Consider the following 20,979-nt stretch of genomic DNA (forward strand, 5'->3'; position numbering starts at 1 on the left):
AGAGCCCCTCACCTGGGGGTCCGGGGTGTGCTGTGGGTCTGGGGTAGGCTCAGAGCCCCTCACCTGGGGGTCCGGGGTGTGCTGTGGGTCTGGGGGTGGCTCAGAGCCCCTCACCTGGGGGTCCGGGGTGTGCTGTGGGTCTGGGGGGTATCAGGGGTGTGCTGTGGGTCTGGGGGTGGCTCAGAGCCCCTCACCTGGGGGTCCGGGGTGTGCTGGGGGTCTGGGGTAGGCTCAGAGCCCCTCACCTGGGGGTCCGGGGTGTGCTGTGGGTCTGGGGGGTATCAGGGGTGTGCTGTGGGTCTGGGGGTGGCTCAGAGCCCCTCACCTGGGGGTCCGGGGTGTGCTGTGGGTCTGGGGGTGGCTCAGAGCCCCTCACCTGGGGGTCCGGGGTGTGCTGTGGGTCTGGGGGTGGCTCAGAGCCCCTCACCTGGGGGTCCGGGGTGTGCTGTGGGTCTGGGGGTGGCTCAGAGCCCCTCACCTGGGGGTCCGGGGTGTGCTGTGGGTCTGGGGGTGGCTCAGAGCCCCTCACCTGGGGGTCCGGGGTGTGCTGTGGGTCTGGGGACAGCGCGGGTCCCTCACCTGGGGGCGGCTCTCACCTGCGGGGGCGCAGCGCCACCTGCCGGCCGCACGCCCGCCCTCCCTGTCCCCTCCTTCCCTTCCTTTTCCTCCTTTCCCCTTCCCGTCCTTTTCCTCCTTTCCTCTTATCTTAATTTTCTCCTTTCCTTTTTCTTCCTTCCCCCAACAACCGTGTACATTTCGCTCCCCACTGGTGTCTCTGCCAAGGCCCGGGGGGCTGCAGGCAGCCCTGAATGTCCTCAGTGCTGGGTTCTGGAGCTTTCTCTTCCTGCCCTGTGCCCAAGTTATGGCACTGTTGGGTTGGAAAGTCCCTTCAATATTAGGTCTAAATACAATAATTTTTAAGTTCAGATAAGGTGCAGAGCATAGCATTGGTAGGAAAGCCAGCTTTGAGGAGACTGGCTGTCATGCAACCCAGGACCAGGATGATATTCCAGAGAGTCCATCTGTATTTGGGAACCATTCTTGAGGCCTTTTTGATGGACCACCAGCAAAAACATTCCTGCATTTTGTTGCAGGTGTAAGCTATTGTCTGCTAAAATTATGCTTTGAAATCAAAATACCAAGGCAATTTGGGAAGCTTCTGAATCACAGTTAGTGGTAAAATATCTTGGAAATGTGAAAAATTCCCCCAGAATTCCTGTAATTCCAGTAAGTTAAAAAACCCTAAAGGGAGTAACAGCTAACTATGACAGCTTTTTTACATAATTTTTTTTTTTTTTTTAAAGTGAGAAGCTGATTTATTTTTAAGGGCTGTCATAGGAAATAAACAGCCAGTGCTGTGCCTTGCTCAGGTCAGTGGTTGGGGTTTGGGCAGGCACAGCTCAGGTCCTGTGGCCCTCTCCTGTGCCCTGCTGAGGCACTCCCTGAGCTGCAGGAGCAGCCTCGAGGCACACGGGGAGGATTCCAGCTGAGGATATCTCAAACCAAGCAGCAGCGGGGCTTTTCTGGGACAGAAATTTTTGCTCAAATTTTGTGTCACTTTCTGCTCTGGGAGGGCCTCCTGCAGCCCCTGTGCCAAGCAGGGTGAGGCTGTGCAGCAGCAAGGTCACCGTGCAGCTGGGCAGAGCCTCCTGCCAAGTCTGGCCAGGTCGTGGTGGGAAAGAGATCAGGCCCTGATAAACAGGGAGCAGCCTGGGAGGGGGACACGGGAGCAGGGCTGCCACTGGCCTCTGCAGGGAGAGACAGAGGGAAGAGCAAGGTACAGGAACTGCTGCAGGTTTATCCCCTTAGCTGGATTACACTGCACCTCCCTGGAAATTGATTAAAGAGCCTTAAAAATGCGGCTGAGAAATGATGCTGCCCCTCTGAAGTGCAGCTGTGCAGCTCGGGTGGTAACTTGAGTTTTAACCAGCAGCTTTGCAAGCAGCCAGCAGGGTCAGACATCTCCCCTGTGTTTTCTGTGGTGGCTGTGGGAGATGTGACCCTCTGAAGGGACAGCAGGGCAAGCAGGCAGCAGTGCAGTGCTTTGTGTCTGCGCTGGTGGCTGCACTGGGAGTGTCTCTCTGGAGCTTCACGGGGCTGTGGGTGGTGCAGTTGGGCGTGCTGGCCTCACATCTCATTTTCCAGCAGTCCTGGGCATTCACTGGGTTATTTCCAGAGGTCAGAAAGGGTTCCTTACCCTGTCCCACTTCTCAAATTATGCTGAAATCAGTTGTGATAAAGGATTGCTATTTCTTCATTGCCTGTCACTCGAGGAGCACATGGAGAAGGTAAAATCCTTGAGTAATGCTTGTAGCCCCATTGATGTGTCTGTGCCTTTTGGGGTGAGAACCATGCTGTGTGCTGCTCAAGCACTGGAGGTGTCTCTGTAAACTTCTTTAATGAAAAAAATGAATCTTTTAAGGTATAAAAACTTCTTTCAACATAAATAAGTATCTGCCTAATACCCTGCAGTAGTGTTCCTCACTAAGGTTTGGTTGTATCTTTCAGCAATCAGGGAGGATGGCATGCCAGGAGGCAGAAACAAAAGCATTGGACCTGTCCAGGTGAGCACGTGTGGCTGTCCCTCGTGGTTCCCTCCAGGTTTTGGTCTCCTGGGCTGGGCTGGGCTCACAGCACAGCAGCAGCTCAGCCAGAGCTGGGGCTGGCTTGGTTGAGCCTGCATCACCCCTGGCCGTGCCTCCTGCTGGTGTGGCAGGGCTCTGGCTCTGTCAGAAACACATCAGGAGCTGTGGACTGGTAAACAGAGCTGTGTGCTGCCTGGACACACGGACAGGCTCACTGCAGCCTGTCCTTTGTGAGCCACACAAGGACGTCTGTCCCTCCCTGACTGCCAGTAAATCCCATCTGCCTGCTGCAATGCCTTCAGCTGTGCAAGCAGGGCACCAGTCAATGTCTGTCTGATTGATGGCCCAGCTTGTCCAGAGATGCCTTGTAAAGAGCGAGGGAATTCAGCACAGCAGCTTGTGCCACAGCCTGAGGAATGATGGCCATTTCCAGCTTGCTCCTGGAAGAGAGGTCTTTTAAAAGTTTACTGTTTATTTTAGCAAAATAGAAATAACACTGAAAGCAATTTCTGTGGGTCTGAGTGCCTGGGAAGGAGCCCTCAGCCCAGCCCAAAGCGTGGGGAGCCAAGCAAGCTCTGCCCTGCTGGGTGGTGTCAGACACAGCCTGCCTGCAACCACACAAACCTCTTTCCAGCTGTTCACATTAAGGGACATACACAGAATTAAAAATAAAAAAGATGCCTCTAAATTTTTGTTGCATTTTCTGCGTTAGTGGTGGAACATTCCTCCAGTAGCATGCCCAGCACTTTCTTGAAACTTTATATTACAGTGAACTCAATTTAAAAGATTTTTACTCTATTTTAGCTTTGTATATGTTACTCTCTAGAACTGAAGTATTAGATGCTCAATTGCTACTTCAGGTGCCACCTGGTTCCTATCTGGAGGAAAATAGGGAGCACTGTCTCCCTGTAAATGCATTCCTGAATGATTTTATATGAGTCACCTTGTCTCTCTTGATTGCTTTATCAAAGCAGAGCCTGCCCCACCTCCTGTTTGCCATTCCCTCTGCCAGTCCTGAGTGATGTTCCCAATGCCCTGGCCTCAATTTCTGCCAGGTTTTTCAGGGTGTGACAGTGGCTGATTTACAGCTCGTTGCCATGTCCATCTGACATCATCTTTTCATGTGTCAGTTCCTGTCTGCTGTGCTACCCTCACTTGAACGGTGCTGCTGGAGGTCACCACGATTACCTGTAAATAGAATTTTCCCTGTGTGTTGGTAAATGCAGAGGAAGGATTTGGTACCTGCAGGGGGGCGGGAGGGCCAGCCCTGTCGGATGTGCCCACAAACAGAGGCTCTGCTGTTCTGTTCCCAACCATTGTGTCCTGTATTTGACAGATATCAGAGGAAGAGATTGAGAGAATTATGTCTGGGCAAGAATTTGAGGGAGAGGCAAACATGTCATGGAGCAACAACGGAGACAGTGACCATAGTTCCCCTGGAAATGGAGTTTCTGAGAGCAACCAGCCTTCACCTGTTTCTACTCCATCTTCAAGGTGGGAATGACCCCTGGAAGAATTTGGTGTTACAGGAATCTTGGATTTCTTTCCCTGAGTGATACTTGGGGTCAGTGTAGGGAAAACATGTGGGTGCATCTTTGTGTAAACTGCTCATGCAGCAGGTTCTTACTTCACTGATTGTGTTCTAAGACAAACAGGAACCAGGTTGAAAAGAATTGAACTGGGAAATGAGAAGTTTGTGAGCAAAGGAAGGTAATCTTGAGTTAAAATTATATTTAAAATGTACCTCAGTTTGTATTGTTTGTGTTTTCTGCAGATCTTGAGAACTTGATTGCCTTTCATTGCTCATTCTGCACAAGCTCTTTCTCTGCATTCTGCTCAGATTCTGAAAAAGAACCCATTTATGTTAGTAATTGGTGGTGTTATGTTAAAGTTGGCTGCTGTGAGTGCAAACCTCCTGATGCAGCCTTTGATTGTGAACACTGCAAGAATCTCAGACCTGGTCCCATCTACTTTCAGTTGCAGCCTAAGCTTGGCCTTGTTTGTGTTCACTGGCTGTGAGAGTACTTAATGTACAGTCCTAAATTCTGGCCCTGTGAGGAGGCCGGGGTGGAAGGGCTGGGAACAGGTGGGTTTTGGGTTTCTGCTTTGCTCCCTGAATGGCAGCTCAGCAGCAGCTCCCAGATCTCCATCACGTGGAGCCAGTGCCCAGCCAGCTGGGTGTGCAGTCACTGAACTCAGAGGCATTTCCATTCTGTTTGCTTTCCCTATTTCTGTTCACATTTCTGGTGACGCTGCACTGAATCAGGCAGAGTTTTGGGGCTGTACTGAAGAGCTTTTCCTTCTGCAGTAGGTCCGTGGAGCTGAACGGCTTCGCTGCACTCAGGGATCAGTACCTGGGCACGCCGGTGTCCACGCACTACCAGTACCTGCCGCACCTTTTCAGCTACTCGGCGCACTCGGCGCTGGTGGCGCCGCAGCCGCGCAGCCTGGAGCCGCAGTCGCAGGGCCTCATCAGCCAGCTGCTGTGTGCCGAGGACCTGGAGCCCCTCAGCACCCCCATGCTCATCGAGGACGGGTGCGTGTGACAGGGACAGCCCCGGGGCGAGCAGCAAACCTCACCAACCTCACCTGGGGCTGCGGCTGGGCTGCGTGGGCCTGGCAGGGGCTCCGGGCTGCATGCTCTGGCCAGGCTGGGTGCTGGGCAGATGGGTGACCCCAAGGGCTGTGAGGACTCCCCTCAGCCCCTGCCCGGGCTGGGTGGGTGCTGACCAGCGTGGCTCCTGTCACCAGGTGACACCTAATTCCTTTGGCATTTGCCTTGTTTCCAAGTTCCCTGTCAGATGATGTCATTCAATGGTTTTAATGGTTTTTCTGCCTTTGTACTAACTGTGCCTGCAGGTACAAAGTGACTCAGGCAGAGCTGTTTGCGTTGCTGTGTCGTCTGGCGGATGAATTGCTTTTCAGGCAGATTGCTTGGATCAAGAAGCTGCCGTTCTTCTGCGAACTCTCCATCAAGGACTATACCTGCCTGCTCAGCTCTACGTGGCAGGAGCTGATCCTGCTCTCCTCGCTGACTGTTTACAGCAAGCAGATCTTTGGTGACCTTGCAGATGTCACCTCCAAGTACTCTCCCTCTGACGACGAGCTGCACAGGTGAGATGGGCGGAGCTCAGGGTGAGACAGCGAGGTCTGGGGATGAGGAGCCATGGGAGCCCAACAGACAGATGTCCTGACCACCTCCTGGGACAGGTCACTGTACCTGTGGCCGTTGTCCCCTTCTGTTTTTTAGGGAACAGTTGTTCCAGGCTTAGAAAGTACATCATGGTTAGTCAGTGCTGGATCACAGCTCCCTTCTGCAGGGAAGGGCACGGTGATGTGTGGGGCTGTTTGAATTCCACGTGGCAATGCTGTTGTCCTCTAACAGAGCCTTACAAGCCACCTTTTTATGAGGAGGGTAAAACTGACCAGCACTTTGGGTAACCCTGACACACAGGGAAGAAAGTCTTATTTAAAAACCCTTCTGGCCAGTGGAAAGGTTGTTCACATAGCTGGTTGTCTGTATTATCAAAGTGTTCATTATTAATTGCTATTTCATTGTTTTGATTAGATAAATTTAAAGATGTTGCAACTTAGCTCTTGTTTTTTCCATGGTACAGACTATCTGATGCTCTGAGGAACCTGCCTTTCATTCATCATGTTGATCAGGGTGTTGTTTTTTGGTTTGGATATTTTCTTTTGTAGTCTTGGTGCCAGACAGATTCTTCTTTTGGTAGTAGAGTCCCAGTCTCACCATACTTTGGCAGAACAAGTAGGATTTAGAGAAAGTGCTGCCCATCCTCCCTTTAAACACCTGCCCTTTGCTCTCTGCCCTTGCTGGGCTCACAAGGCTGCCGGGGTCGCCAGGGGATGTCTGATGAGCAGAGATTTAAAACAGTGCTGTGGTCCTCGGCCATTGCAGTGTCTCATGGTTCTTGGGGCTCCTTTGTGCATCTGTTGTGACAAGCAGAGGCGCTGGCTGGCTGAGCCCACGCCGGGGAGCAGGGAGCTGGCCCCAGGTGTCTCATTTCCTGGGACAGGTTGCTCTCTGGTGCTGCTCTGCACAGCCATTCATCGTGCATCTGGTGCAGCTCCTGCGAGGAGCACTGAGGTTCATAGAAAACCACAATGACACTTGTTCTTGCATTCAGCTGTCCTTTTGTTCCTGCTGTCCTGGTCAGAGCCTCACAAGAGAAGTGTTTGTTTCATTTAGAGTTTGTGATAAATACAAGCGAGAGGTAAGACAACGAGACAAAGGAGGAATCCTCGCCCTGCAGAAACCGGCAATTCAGAGCTGGTCGCCTTGAAGGTCCTTCAGAGAAGATCTGTGCACATGGATGAAAATAGGTGTTCTTGGGAGAGGAATGCTTCTGCAGTCTCCTCTTGTGATTTAGCTTTTCAAGTGTCATTAATTGTCATTAGTAACCTGGGAGAATGCACACCCAAAAAGCCATTTGCGGGAGGCTGTGCAGATGAGGGGACTGGAGCTGTGCTGCTCCCTCCCACTGGTCTTCATGGTCCTTCAGCCATGGCTTGATTGTCTCCAGCAGCAGTGGGATAGCTCATGGGTATCAGTCTCACTGCCCAGAGCACTCGTGGAATATCTGGTCACTTTGGACTTGAGAGGGGCCGTTTTGGAGAGGTGTCCCATTTGTGGGTGTTCTCAAAGAGCCCCTGGCTCCCCTGGCATTGATCAGGAATGACTGCAAAGGGAACTTCATTAGAGCTCACACCTGGCTGGAGAAATGTCACTGAGCAGGGATGGTCTGGCACTTCAGGGTTAATTTCTGCTCTTAACAAAATGGCAAGAGCAGTGCTAAAGCATAGGTGACAAACAAAGGCATAGAATGAGCTCCCCAGCTCCTTTGTTTTAATTGCTTCTAACAACTGGCTAAATGTTCTGTTTGCCTGCTAGATCAAATGTTTTCTTTTATTGTGCTGTTTTTCTGAGGATGAATATGAAATGAATAGACTCCTGACCTCCCCCAGCACTCCTGATAGCGCTTCCCTTCCCCCTCCTCCCCAGCTGATGCCGACAACTCCCAACCAGAAACTTGCCTGGTGTAAACTGTGAGGAAAAGTGTGTGGAGGAGTCAGTCCTCGAGAAGAAATAGGGCTGTGAAAAACAGAACAGCTTTGTTTGAAAGGGGGAGGAAAGTATGTGCAGAAAAGTAAGACAGTTCAACTGCAGGAATGAGAGAAGAGCTCTCCTGGATTTATGAAGTGATGAGTGGCTGGTAAAAATGTGCATGCTCTAAAAACAATTAAACCCCACAGATGACTGAGTGGTCTTTGTGCTCATTAACTTCTTGAGCTTTGCAATCTTGCACCTGCAAGATTTTTAATGTCAACTGGAGAGCAAGAAAACTTGTACAACTTTAGATTAGCCGACAAGGCTTTCATCACTTACAATATTACTTTCTTGAAGAACTGACCTGGAGTTCAGACAGCTTGTTTTCACTTCACAGAGGTCAAACCCCACCATGCATTTTACAAATAACTTTGAAGTAAACAAACACACATGCCAAAATAAGGTATTATTCAGTGAAAAAGGTTCTATTTCTGTTCTATTCAGAGATGCCTTGCTGGCTGTGCTCTTATTCTTTGTGCTGCACAATGCCAGAGCACGCTGAAGCTTCCCGAAACACTTCTGTCCCACTTCTGAGCGCTTCTGCAATATGTGCCTGCTTTGAAGCCGGGGCTGTTGCTGTGAGATGTGTTGCCAAGAGGCTGTTCTGGCCCTGGGCAGGCATGGGATGGTCTGGAGGTGCCTGCAGACACCCACACCCTCCCACTCTGCTCTAGCCTGGTCCTTCCCCATGGCTTTTTTGTGGTGCACATGTGGGGTATTTCTCCTGATGAAGCGTGGCACCCTCTTTAGCAGGAGGACCTCATTCTGCACCCACAAAATCTCCATCAGGCAATTTTCCAGGAGGCTTTGGGGTGTTCCCTGTGCATCCCTGTGTGCCCTGTGCTGCCCATCTCTGTCACTGGCTTTGCTGCAGATTCCTGGCTCTGTGAAACCTTCTCTGCTGTTAAAACAGGCTGGTGGGGAACTGAATCACCAAGAGGTTTTTTTTTCCTAAAAATATCTGTAGATTGTGGACTCCCCATCCCTGAGCCAGACAGGGGCTCTGAGTAACATGGTCTAGTGGAAGGTGTCCCTGCCCTCGGCAAGGGAATGGGACTGGATGAGCTTTGAGGTCATTTCCACCCAAATCACTCCATGATTCTATGATTCTGCATTTGTAACTGAGACATTTTCTCCCTTATTTTTGGTGCCAGCAGACTTCAGGCAGTTTTGATCACTTTTTTTAAAAAATTCTCTTGCAAGGTGTTAAAATCTCTGAAGTTACTTTAATGAGCTCCATGCCTTCAGTGTCCAGTCCATGTGCTGATGTGGTGTCTGTCCTGCAGGTTCAGTGAAGAGGGGATGGAGGTGATGGAGCGCTTGATCTACCTCTTCCGCAAATTCAACCAGCTGAAGGTCAGCAACGAGGAGTATGCCTGCATGAAAGCCATCAACTTCCTAAACCAAGGTGAGGCAAAGAGCAGCTACCAGCCACTCTTGCTCATTTTCATGCCTCAAAGGGTGAATTTTAAGACTGGTTCCTCTCTTTTTAGAGTTTTTTAGACTCATTAAAATGTTTATATTCAGGATATATCCTTAGGTTTCTTAGCTGGGTTCCTGCTTTTTAGGTTCTATACCTAAATCTGACTCTTCCCAGTGAAAGGTAATCACAAATGAAGTATTTACATGCAGGCCATGAATTCATCCTAGGAAGGGGCTGTATCCTCCTGTTGATTAAGCAGCATATTAAAGCTGGCAGTTCAGGCTTCTCCAAGACCCTGGGCATTTCAAAATCCATGCAGAGACAAATGCTCAGTGAATAGTGTTCAGCTGTAATTTTGGAAATAAATGTCCCCCAAGTCTTTTGTACTGTGAAAGATAGTTGCAGTCTGTAAAAATGTGCTGCAGGCTCCCTCCTCCCCCGCTCATTTCCAGAGGGAGATAATGCTGACACTTCAATCTGTGCCGGGCTGAGGTTCCGGTTTGCTTCCCTGGGCAGTTTCCTGACACTGGATAATGCACTTCTCGAGCTGTCTCCATTGTTTTCCAAAATGTATTTTCATTAACTTCCTGTCTTCTTTTATTTTTAGTTGAAGTTTGCAATTTTTTATGTGAAATACCTGAGACTTATTTTTAAAAGTCAGCTTTTGGGCAGTAGATCAATGCCTCTTCCGTCAGATGGTCTCCCAGCACCGAGCCCGCTCCGCAGCTTCCTCGCTGCTGTGCTGGATCCTCCCCAGGACCCGCCAGTGCCGCTGCTCACACTGCCAGTGGGACTTCCTGCCTGTCCCCTCTTCCTTTGTGTGTGTGTTGCCTGACACTGGCAAAGCTAAATTTAAATATGAGAACTTCACAAGTTTATAAAGCTCCTGTAACATAATGCATAAGCAGACAGGGAGGAATGTGATGATATCTTTAGTTATAGAGCTGAGCGCTGTCCTCAGCCAAGATGATACACCTAAAACCAGTGTGTTCCTGTCTGAGGAGGTGTTGCACTGATCTGCTGGGAGGACCAAACCCTGACATCTGACTCTGTTGTGCCAGGCAGGGATTTCAGGTTGCTGAGGCTGTTCTCTCCAAGAGCATTCACTGAGCTGCAGGTGAGCAGTGTAGGACATTAGCTGTTCTCTTCCCAGCCTTTTGTGGAGGGAAATCCTGGATCCAGACACACATATAAAGACACATCCGTGATGCAGGCACAGCAGGAGGGGAGATGGGAATTTTAGGATTGGTCTAACGGGGAAGCCAGTCTCCAAAGCAGGGGCCCAGATCAGAGTGCCAGAAATCAGTCTGTCATGAAAAGTGGCAGTAAGTGCGAGGCTGCTGCTCTTCCGAGATGTTTTTGTTGTGTTTTCATTGCTCTGATTGTATTCCTTTGCAGATATCAGGGGTCTGACCAACGCCTCCCAGCTGGAGCAGCTGAACAAGCGGTACTGGTACGTTTGCCAGGACTTCACAGAGTACAAATACCCCCACCAGCCAAACCGCTTCCCGGATTTAATGATGTGTTTGCCAGAGATCCGCTACATTGCAGGTAACTCTGAGTGCTTCTGAAAGATACTTACCTTACTGCAGTGAAATTCTTGTGGACTTTGGTCAAGGATGTTTGTGTGGGACCATTTCCTATCAGAGCTTCTGCCCATCTTTAAGCCCATCCCGTTGCCCTGAGCTCATCCAGTCTGAGGGGCTCTTGCCAAGGTGTCTTGGTGATGCTGGTGGGCACAGGGTTAGTCCCACTTGCAGAAGAGGTGCCTTGCTTCAACCTGACACCCTTTAAGTACATTGTTCAGTCTCCCCTTATTCTTCTTTCACTCCCAGATGGGGTGTATTTTGTCTCAAAAGGGTGTAATCCTGGTTTGAGTAGTTATCTCGTCAGAGTTAGGGAGATCCCTGAGCAGAAAGTGATCAGCAGAGTTCAACCAGAGCAGTGTAACCCTCAGGGTTCCTCATCTGGACCTCGGAAATCCGCAGGTGAATTCTCAGCTGCAGTTGCATTGCTAATTAGATCTCCAAGGCCTAGTGTTACTAAAACTGTTCCTGAATGTTGTGGCAAAGGGAGATGCTTGCCTCCCTGTGTCAAGGCTTCATATGCTTCATCCTACTCTGTCATAATGAATTAGATAATAATCTCAGAGTAGCTCTTGTAATTTACTCACGTAGATCAACAAGGGGCTTTGAGGTGAGATGGGATTTAGCCTTTCTCACTTTCTATAAATACTTCTCCATTGTGGAGAAATCATTTTCATCTGACTTTGCCCATTTATTTTGCTTTCTATTCAGTAAATAAATCATATTGTGTCCAAATGCATATCAAATGTCTAATGTAGCTGCAGGATGATTAACTGTTTCTGTGAAAGGTTCAAGGTAAAACCGTCTCCAGTGCTGCTGGCTTAGGTGTCTCTGAAATCTGATTCAGATGTGGCTGCTAATTCTGGTTTCTTTCTTACCAGGAAAAATGGTGAATGTCCCTCTGGAGCAGCTGCCTCTCCTTTTTAAGGCCGTTCTACATTCCTGCAAGACGAGTGTGAGCAAAGAGTGAGCGCAGCTGGCCCCGGCCGGTGCCATACGCTGAGCCTGGGGCTGGGCCCGGCTCACCCGGGAGAGGGGCAAAGGCCATCCAGGCAGGAGACAGGGCACTGGGCCTCCCTGCCCTTGTAGCAAGAATCTTTTTTGTTTGTTTTTTGTTTTTTAACTCGTTTTCCTATATATTTATTTCACGACAGAGTTGAATGTATGATCTTCAACACGATGCACATGGTTCTGTAAGAATGCAGCAGATGCATTCTCCAGCAGTTTACAGAATGTGAAGATGTTTAATGTTACAGTGTTTGTTAGGGTTAGTTCTTTTGTATTTGGGGCTGGGGACCGAGATGACTAAGACTACCTCAAGGAGAAGATGCTGTTCACGCACTGCTCTTTCCATGATTTGCATCCAAAGCATTTGTCACAGAGAGCAAATGTTGACAGAGCTGTTAGTATCCCAAAGGGACGACTTTGGAGAAGTGGGTGCTAGAGAAGTGCCAAGCTTTTTCTTTAATTATAAAAAGGCAGGAGTGGAGAAGGAGAAGTCTGTCTAGGCAGTTGGTTTCTTTTCCCCTGGCAGTTTCCAGATGCAAGTTTCCAGTGGGGTGGCTGTGCTCTGAGGGGCTCCCTGGCCCTGTCCTGTCTGGGGAGCTGCAGGTGGGGTCTGTCCCAGCCCCTCCTGGCCAGCTGCCCTCTTACTGTTGCCACAGCACCTGCCAGTTCCTCTGAATTTGTGTTTCTGCAGTTCATAACAGGCTTCTGGTATTACACAAAGGTGCTTTTCTTGCTAGAGGATGGCAAGGACTTTATCATCACTTCCTTAAAATCCATTCTAGGTTTACAAAAGCAGGAAAAACCTACTTAGAGAAGAGGCAGGATTGCCCCTGTTAAATGTGTTCCTCCAACATGGTACCTGGCTCGTGAGACTTCTGCATTGCAGCAATCCCCATTTTGAGAGCAGTTAATGTATCCTGTGTTAATGGGGCCTGTGTGGTGGGGTGAGGTACTCCAGTGTCCTCTGGCATGGCTTTCTCTGCTGGACTCAGGGAATAGGTGTTCCATAGTTATATCCTGCCAACACTGCCCTGTTCCTTGTGAAATCCCAGGAAAAACTACATTACTGCTGTACTTGGTTACCTGTCATGTTCTAGGTGTTGCCAGGCTTGGATTTTCCGTCTCACAGGCTCTCCACAGCTCCAGATGGAGAACTGCTTTAATGACAGCTGATTAGCTGATTGAGTGATTGCTAAGTGCTGATGTTTAGCTAAACTTGGGCATTCTCATGAGTGACCTCATGATTTCCTGCTCATGGTGGGGAGGTTTGGATGAGATGCTCTTGATCTCATCTCCTTCATTAGGAATTAATACTCAAAGAATCTGTCGCTCTCCTAGACAGCCTTGTCTGGATTTCCTTCCCTGCATCCTTAGATATAAATCTGACATTCACGTAGCAAAGTGGCTCCTTGATAAGTGTTTGAATGCTGATTTAACAATACTTGTGGAAACAACTTTTGTTCCCTCAGGGTAGGAGGGACGAGTCACTACCTTCTTGTCTTTCCCGGTGGCAGCTGCGTGGCACAGAGCAAGCACAGCTCAGCAGGGCTGCAGCTGCTGTGCATGAATGTGATGGTGAGCAGGAGGAAAAGCCCATTCCCCAAAGTTGTCCTTCCTTCCTTCCCTCCCTCCCTGCCTGGCCCAGCGGGTGCTGCTGGTGCAGCCCGAGGGGGGCTGTGCCCTGCTGCTCTGGCACGCCCCAGTCACACCACACCAGGGTCCTGCCTCTCCACGGGCATCCTGCTTGGGCATCTCCCAGCTCAACGTTCTCCTCTCCTCAAAGTCCATAGCTGTTCATTTTTCATTATTTAAACAGGAGGTTACGGGTACCAGCTGCTGGGCACAGCAGTGGCTCAGCTCGGTGGAGCTTCGCACCCAAAGGTGGTTCCACAAATCTCATTTACTTTCTGACAGTACAATGAGACACGTGTGCATTCTCAGGAAAGCCTTCTGCATACAGCCAATACCTCATGTGTTCAGGGGAAAATTTTAGTGTATCTGTTTGTGAGTTAGAATGTATTTCTCAGCTTTTGAGTTTAATTTCCAAATAGCTTGATATGATCTTTTTATTACGGGTTATTTCTGGCTTGCTGTTCTATACACTCAAGGAATTGTTAAAATTGCATAGGAGTGATTTTATTCTACAGTTACTGAATTATTATAATCTGTTGATGAATAAGTGTTTTAATTAGTGTACATAAAAACAGTCATCTTGTTGCCAGCTACGCAACAAAAATAATCTATTGGGTAATCTGTGGTTTTCTAGAATAGCCTCCCAAAACTAATGCTGTACCAACAACAACCAAAAACCTAAATTCAGTTATGATGACAAACAGACATGAATGTTCTACTTTCTGTTGTAGAAAGCAAATTTTACAAAAGGTTGATTGGCAGCAGTATCCGTTCCCAAATACACATTTGCCATAGGGAGTAGAAAATCCTTCCTGAACTGACAGGTAAGGAAGCAGCAAACAGACCAGATGGAATCACGGGACAGTCATTCCTGATATCTTCTGCACCAAGTCCTCGAATGACTTGTATTTTTTAAACAGGGTAATGTGAATGTGTTGCATTGCAAACTCAGGTATTATGAGAAGGTAGGAATGTAGCTAGAGACGTAGAGACGTTAGGTAGATGTATTTGTGAATTTGGTTTGAAGGACACCCTGGAAAGGTTGGAATTTTTGTTCCATTCTTCATGTAACATTCAGTTTACAGGGACTCATATTTTATTTGTGCTTAATGCTACTAGGGGGAAGTTCATTATCTTTGGTATCTCTCTGCTCTTGCTTATCTGACCTTCTGTCATAGAGAAATCTATCAACAATAATAGTCTTTGGTAGAATTTTCTGCCATGACAAGTCAATTTTTATCCCCGATTTGAAAGATAGATTGGCTGGCTGACCCCCTCTTCTCCTTCCAAGCGTCTGTGCAGATAGAAAGCTGAAGAGTTACTTTTAATCCAAGCAGAGATTTGGGACATAAATTTGAAGTGCTCAGGGGAGGCTGCTGAGGAGCAGCAGGAAGGGTCCTGCTCTCAGGGCTCCATCCCAGGCGAATGCCAGACCCCAGGGCCTCGACAGAACCTTCTGGAAAGTGAGTGAGTTTTCTTCCCCTTCAGCTCAGGCTCCTGCCAGGGGCTGAGCCTTGACCCTCAGTGTGGCTGCTCTCACTTGCTGGGGGGACCTTGGTGGCCCTGTCCCCAGCCATGCAAAGGCTCAAGTGGCTCTGCTGCTGTCCCTCCCCTGTGCCAGCAGGACCTGCCCTTGCTCCTCAGGCTTCTGCACAGACCCACAGCCACTTCAGGTAAAGGAGTGTAAGTCTTGTCCTTCAAACCAACTTTAAAAAAAAAAAAAAACAACACTTGAATTTCTTTTATCTTTACTACATTTTTTAAAAGGAAAAAAAGAAAAAAAAAAAAAGATTCTCCTGTGAATGTGCTATTTCCCATTCATTCTTTCTTCTTTCTTGGTTTTGATTTGAAGCTATGAAGCTCAGTGTCTGTGAAAATGTTGTTATTTCTCAGGATAATAAGCGGCAATCATCCCTGCCACATGAAAGGCAGGAGAAAGGGGGAAACTTGGGGAACTAGTTAAAGTATGAAACTAATTTTTAAGTTGTAGATGATGTGTAAATGAAGGGGAGTGCATAGCTGTCAGTATCAAGCTGTGGTGTTTCTCTGGGTTCACGGTGTGTTGTTTCAATGCACAGAAGCTCAGGGATAAGTATTTAAAATGTGACCCAGAGAAATCCTAGTTTTGATGTTGCAACAGTTGCTTCTTTCCTGACTTGTCTGGAGGACCCTGAAGAGCTGACAAAGCCCCATATGGGGATTTTTGGGGAAAAGCTTTGGGTTTGGCTGTGGGAAGTTTGCCTGCTGAAGGCTCAGAGGTGGTGCTGTGGGCAGAGCATCCCAAAGGTGCACGGGGCTGTACGAGGCTGTGCCCTTGCACCACCCAGCAGCTGGGCACCAGCTCTGTCTGTGGGGCTCTGTTTCTGCATTCCCTCATAGCTAAATGTTAAATGTTTGACTGTTCATGGAAAGGGGGAAACAGGAGTTTTTCATTGTGTCCCTGGCAGCCAGTTGCAGGGCTCTGTACTCTGTTGCTTATGAATTCTTAATTTTCATCAGTACAACTTTCTCACTGTGGTTGTAGGAACAGTCAGACAACTTGAGAAGGGCACTGCTGTGTCACTCTGATTGGGTTACAGCTGCTATGAGTGTCCAAACAGCCACATCCAGCCACAGACAGAGCCAGCACTGAGAGTCAGCGAAAGTTTGAGGTGTGAAACCCCCTCCCAGCACCCTCAGCCAGAGTCTGCAAATCCAGCCTTGCAAAAAGCTGGGGAGGCCAATCCAGGCAGTGTCTTTCCCCTGGAAAGAAAATAAAATTAAAAATAGCTCCTGTGAGCTGCCCTCTGACAAGTCTGTGAAAGAAGCAACATGGATCAGTGGAAGAAATGCCCCCAAGGGCAAAAAGAAACAGAAATTGAGACCAGATGACGATCAACCTTAACAAAGCCTTTTGTGATTCATTGTTTCTTTCAATTTATAAAATGTCTTGTAATAGTTGATAACATTATTGACTCAATTTCCATAACTAAACTACCTCGTGTGACATCCTGTTTATCATCTCAAAGGGATTGTGTGAAAAACTAAACACTGCCAGTGTCTGTTGCCAGCGAGGAGCAGGGGCTGTGATTGCTGGAGTTGCGTTTCCCTTCCTGCGGGCTGGGGTTGGCTCCTGTCACTGCTGAGTGTCCTGTGCCTGAGCTCCGCTGTCCCTCCCTGGGGACACTCTGGGTTTTGTCGGTGCCCATGCAGCCACAGGCCTGGCTCCAGCTCAGTCCTGGTCAGAGGCTGCCTGTGTCACCCGGCAGTGTGTCCGTCCTGGGCAGCTCGGGGAGGCAGCAGTCAGCTTTGCTGCTCGTGTCGGCCCCTTGCTGGTGTGAGGGATGCTCCCAAGAGGGTCAGTCCCAGGTGTTGGCTCCTTGGTGACGTTCCCAGGGATGGTTTCTCCCGTTCATTTTTCCCACAATCCCTTGTGTAAATCAGGGAAGCAGGATGTTGCCTCGACATGACACACGGTGAGCATTGGCACACTCGGAGCCAGGGTGGGGCAGGAGGGCATGCCTGGCCCGGTGTCACCGCGGGGCACGGGCACCGGGAGCTGCCCCCTCCCCGCAATGCGACCAAATGAATGTTTCTGCCGGCTCCGCCTCGGCCCGGCCCTCCCCTGCTCCGCTCTGGGACTTGACTACCTGTGGAAATGTGACCAATAAGTGTTGAATGCATGTTTAGTGAGTGTTTAGCTGTATGAACTAATAAATGTGAAATGTTCTGCACCGCTGGTGTCTCCAGGCCGTTTGTGCCTTCCTCGTTGGGTGGTGGCTCTCTCTCAGGGTGACCCTGCCCTGCCTGCTGCTGTGCTTCTGGAATGGGCTCTGGGTGTGGGGAAGGCCTTGGGGCTGCTGCTGGGGCTGGGAACTGGGATAAGGGCACTGGGCCACACGGGATTTATTCCCAGTGAGGGGGCCCTGAAGATCAGCAGTGGTGGGGCTCCTTGGGCGGTGGCAGAGGGTGCTCTGTGCACGTGGGCTGCCAGGTTTGTCCTCACCTTCAAAGGAAGCTGGAGCCGTGCAGAGGTGACGAGGCAGCCTCTCCCCTCAGCCCGCGCTCGCACGAGGCGCTGCCTGGAAAGCCAGGCTGGAGTGGGAAAACTACCAGCACCTTTTAATTTTCAGCTCAACCCCTACTGACCACTGTATTTTGATTAGAGCTCTGCTTCCTTTTCATCTCGGTGCTCCGGCGGGTGACAACTGCCGCAGCCCCGCGTGCACGGCGCAATAGTTTATCACCGAAGGCCAGCGGCTCTATGAATTCAGAGCCAGCGCGGAACAAATCACGCTGTCACTAACGTCAAACTTGTTAACCTGATCTTTGGTGGATCACTAGTGTCAACATTGCATGGGACATACATTATCGGGCCCAAGGACTTAGGGAGATGTGTTTGTCAGGCTGCTCTGTCACAGTCCCACTCTTGACCTTCGCAAAGTAACTTTCAAGGGTAAGCTGCTTTCCTCTTGACAGGAGTGGCTGTTCCCAGGAGTGTGTCACCCCATGGGCACTGGCTGGGACAGGGCTGTGGGGTCAGCTGGGTCACCTCCCTGCAGCGGCGCAGTCAGTCCAGCAGTGGGTGAAAGATCTGCTGGGATGGTCCTGGGGGGCCTCTTCCAGAGCTGGGGAAGGTTCTCCATTGATGTCCACCCTGCCCATGTCTATTATGAGCTCTCCCCATCTTGTCAACAACTGGTCCCACATCCCTCCTCATCCCTTTCCCCAGTCACAGTCTGTTTGGAGTTCACATCTGAAAACCAGAGTTCTGAGTGCAGCAGACTAGTGGGTCTCCATTGTCTGGTCCATCACAAGTCTCTCACATCTCAGTTTGCCAGGTGTGGACACTTCCAATGGGGTTGGTCACCACTCCAGAGGTCAGATAAAGGATAGGTCACCATGGGTGGGCTGGTAAGACTGTGGAGGGGAGCTGTGTGCTCCAGGTAAGCTCCTGTCCAAGCTTCTGGGGTCGGTTGGGATTTTCAGTACCTTTATTGGGTGGGGGATCCCCTCCCTGCAGCCTGCCGTGAGTAGGAGGGGAGCAGTGCCGTGGGCTGGGTGCTGGGGGCCAGCAGGCTGGCGCTGTGCTGGAGAAGGTGCCCCATGGCTGGGGGGGACCCTGAGACGAATGCTGGGTCTGTGCTCCACATCACTGTCCTCATGGGCCGACCCTGCTAATCAGCTGTGAAAGAGAGAGAGAAAGCTGGAGAGAAATCCTTCTCTCTGCTAACCTCATCACAATAAAGATTCCTATAAAGAGCTCTTATCCTTGAAGAAAATGAGGCACATAAGCAGGAATAGTAAACAAAAGGCTGTCATTTTGACCCAGGAGTGCTTCATGTTGTTGGCAACTTCCAAGAGGAAACATAAAGAGAGGCTGCATCCAAGTCCCAATTATGCAGAACTATGTGACTGATATGTCAATGAGTCCCCCCGGGAGGAGACCACCAGCACTTCCCAGTGCTGCCTGCACAGCATCTGCACCCGCCGCCACGGCCGGGCCGCCCGCGCCCCGAGCGCAGGCGTGTGTGGCATCGGAAGAATGCGGGGGACAAGGTAATGTCATGGGGAACGCTATCGCCAACGTCCTCGCCGCACGCGCATTATCAGCGCGGGCCCTGGAGTCAGGGACTGCGGGCAGGCAGCGGCGTTTGGCAAACAGTAGTGCTGGCCACACCTGCTGCAGGCACGCTCCGGGAACGTGGCGCAGGCAGGAGGGCTGCCCCGCGCCGATAAGCTGAGTGGATGGAGATAAAATCCGAGCAGGAGATATGCTTTGCTGAGCATCAAGGCTAAGCACCAGCAAGGAGCCAAAGCACGCTGTGGCCCACTGCGGGTGGTGTGGATCCACGGGCTCCGGCTGCGCCGCGTCGTGAGGGAAGGAGATGGGACCAGGCAGACTCCAAACCAACAGCGGGAGCTTTGGTGACAGATGTGCCAGCGCTTGGGCCCATCGAGGGCACAGAGCTGTGCTGCTCCCATGGCCAGGACAGCACTGCTCAGGGCAGCAGCTTTGGGGCCTGTCCCCAGCACTGAACATCCCCTCCCCAGCACGTCCCGTGCTGCTGGAAGCCAGACCCGCGTCATCCTTCCCTCCCAGGTGCTGTGGCTTCCAAAATGTCGCCTGTCTGTGCTTCCTTGCTGTCCCCAAGAACCCCTAAGGCTGCTGGGAGCCGGCCCTACCTGGTGCCTGTGCAGCCACTCCAGCGTGGCCTTCCCAAATCCACCCTCAGGAATCCACCCTGAGGCCACGGGCAGGCCCCGCCGGGCCGCGCCGGGCCCACACGCTGGCCCTGACCGTGGCCGCGCGCCCGCTGCAGGAGCCAGGCCACAGCCTTGGCCAGGGCCCGCGCAGAGGAAAGTGCCCAAGGCCGGCAGGGACGTATTTACCCCCGAAAGCACCTTGCTGCAAAAATAGCAAGTGGCCGGTGTGAGGCCGGGGCTTCCCAGGGGAACAATGCCTGGCAGGAGGAAGCGGCCGCGGCCGGCCCGCGGCTCTGTCCCGCCTCGCGCAGCGCTGAGCCGCGAGCCGCTGTGTGCCGGCCGGCAGGGACCTTGAACCTGACACAGATTTATTTTCTCTGACATTGGCATCGCATCGGAACATCTGGCATGTGGCTGATAATTGCTGGGGATCAGGGCGGAAGCCACTCCAGGCCTGGCGCTTCTTCCAGAGCTCTGTTTTCATTAGTTTTTCTCCTCTCTTCAGCTGCAAAGCAAGGAAAAAACAAGCAGGGCTGTGCAGCCCGCACTCCCACTCCTCTCCCCTCAGCACCCGGCGCTCGCTGCTTCCCTCACTCTGCATGGGAATACTGCGGGGCACCTCACTGTCACACCGTGTCGGGGCTGTGCTGATACAGAGAGAGGACGAAGCTTTCCCTGAGCCAGGGCTGTGGGTCCTGCCGTTCCACCCTGGTTGCCAGCAGCCACTTGGCCAGAGCAGAGCTGTGGCACAGCCTTTGCTGGACTGGTGTGGGGCTCGAGGCAGCCACCCCTTCTCAAGGCTGTGGTCACTGTGGGATGAAGTAGAGAGCAGGACACTGTGCAAACATGTGGGGAGACACCGTGGTGATGGATGGATGGATGGAGCATGGGGCTGGCAGTGAGAGCAAATCCCCTCTCTGGCAGGATGGGTTTCTCATGCAGCCTCTTGCCTTGGCACTGCAGTTCCTGTGTTGCACAGGGCAATTGGAAGCCGAGATCTGCCAGCACAGTGCCTGTGGGTAGAATGGAGCATGGCCGTGAAATGTGGGGAATCACACACGGCAAAAACACAGCCAAGGTGTGGCTGCCTAGGCCCAGGAGAGGCACTGGCTTTCGGTGAGTGCTGTTCTGGCAAATGAAGAGCTGCTGGCCACGGGCGCTGTGAGCCCCAGGGACCTGGGAGTGGGGCCCTGAGTGTGGAGGAGCCTCCTCCCATCCTCCCCTGCAGAGGAGACCTCTCAGGGCCAAGGAGGCCGTGGCTGCATCCCGGTGCTGGGTGGGTGAGGTGAGCTCGCGTTCCTCCCAGAGGTGTCCTGCCCCGTGCCCTCGGCCGCCTCCCTCCTGCCCTGGGCCATAAATCAGGGTGGCCGTGGGTGCTGGGGCACTCTGGTGCCCCCCACCTCCCTGCAGGGTCTCCCTCCCAGGGCACCT

At 51.2% G+C, this 20,979-nt stretch overlaps 1 protein-coding gene across 4 annotated transcripts in view; it reads left to right on the forward strand.

Moving 5' to 3' along the window:
- The window catches only part of NR6A1 (nuclear receptor subfamily 6 group A member 1), a 74,580-nt gene extending 57,505 nt beyond the window's left edge, over positions 1-17,075 (forward strand). For 3 of the 4 annotated variants that reach the window (XM_059865034.1, XM_059865036.1, XM_059865037.1), the window contains 7 exons: positions 2,509-2,564; positions 3,922-4,079; positions 4,894-5,121; positions 5,445-5,699; positions 9,000-9,121; positions 10,535-10,687; positions 11,604-17,075. In XM_059865034.1, the coding sequence (XP_059721017.1) occupies positions 2,509-2,564; positions 3,922-4,079; positions 4,894-5,121; positions 5,445-5,699; positions 9,000-9,121; positions 10,535-10,687; positions 11,604-11,692 (1,061 nt within the window). In that variant the 3' untranslated portion in view covers positions 11,693-17,075. The remainder of the gene's footprint in view (positions 1-2,508; positions 2,565-3,921; positions 4,080-4,893; positions 5,122-5,444; positions 5,700-8,999; positions 9,122-10,534; positions 10,688-11,603) is intronic. The other variant, XM_059865035.1, reaches the window with a different exon arrangement.
- Positions 17,076-20,979: the final 3,904 nt, after the last annotated feature.

This window comes from Haemorhous mexicanus, chromosome 21 (genome assembly GCF_027477595.1).
Source record: "Haemorhous mexicanus isolate bHaeMex1 chromosome 21, bHaeMex1.pri, whole genome shotgun sequence".
Taxonomy (NCBI): domain Eukaryota; kingdom Metazoa; phylum Chordata; class Aves; order Passeriformes; family Fringillidae; genus Haemorhous; species Haemorhous mexicanus.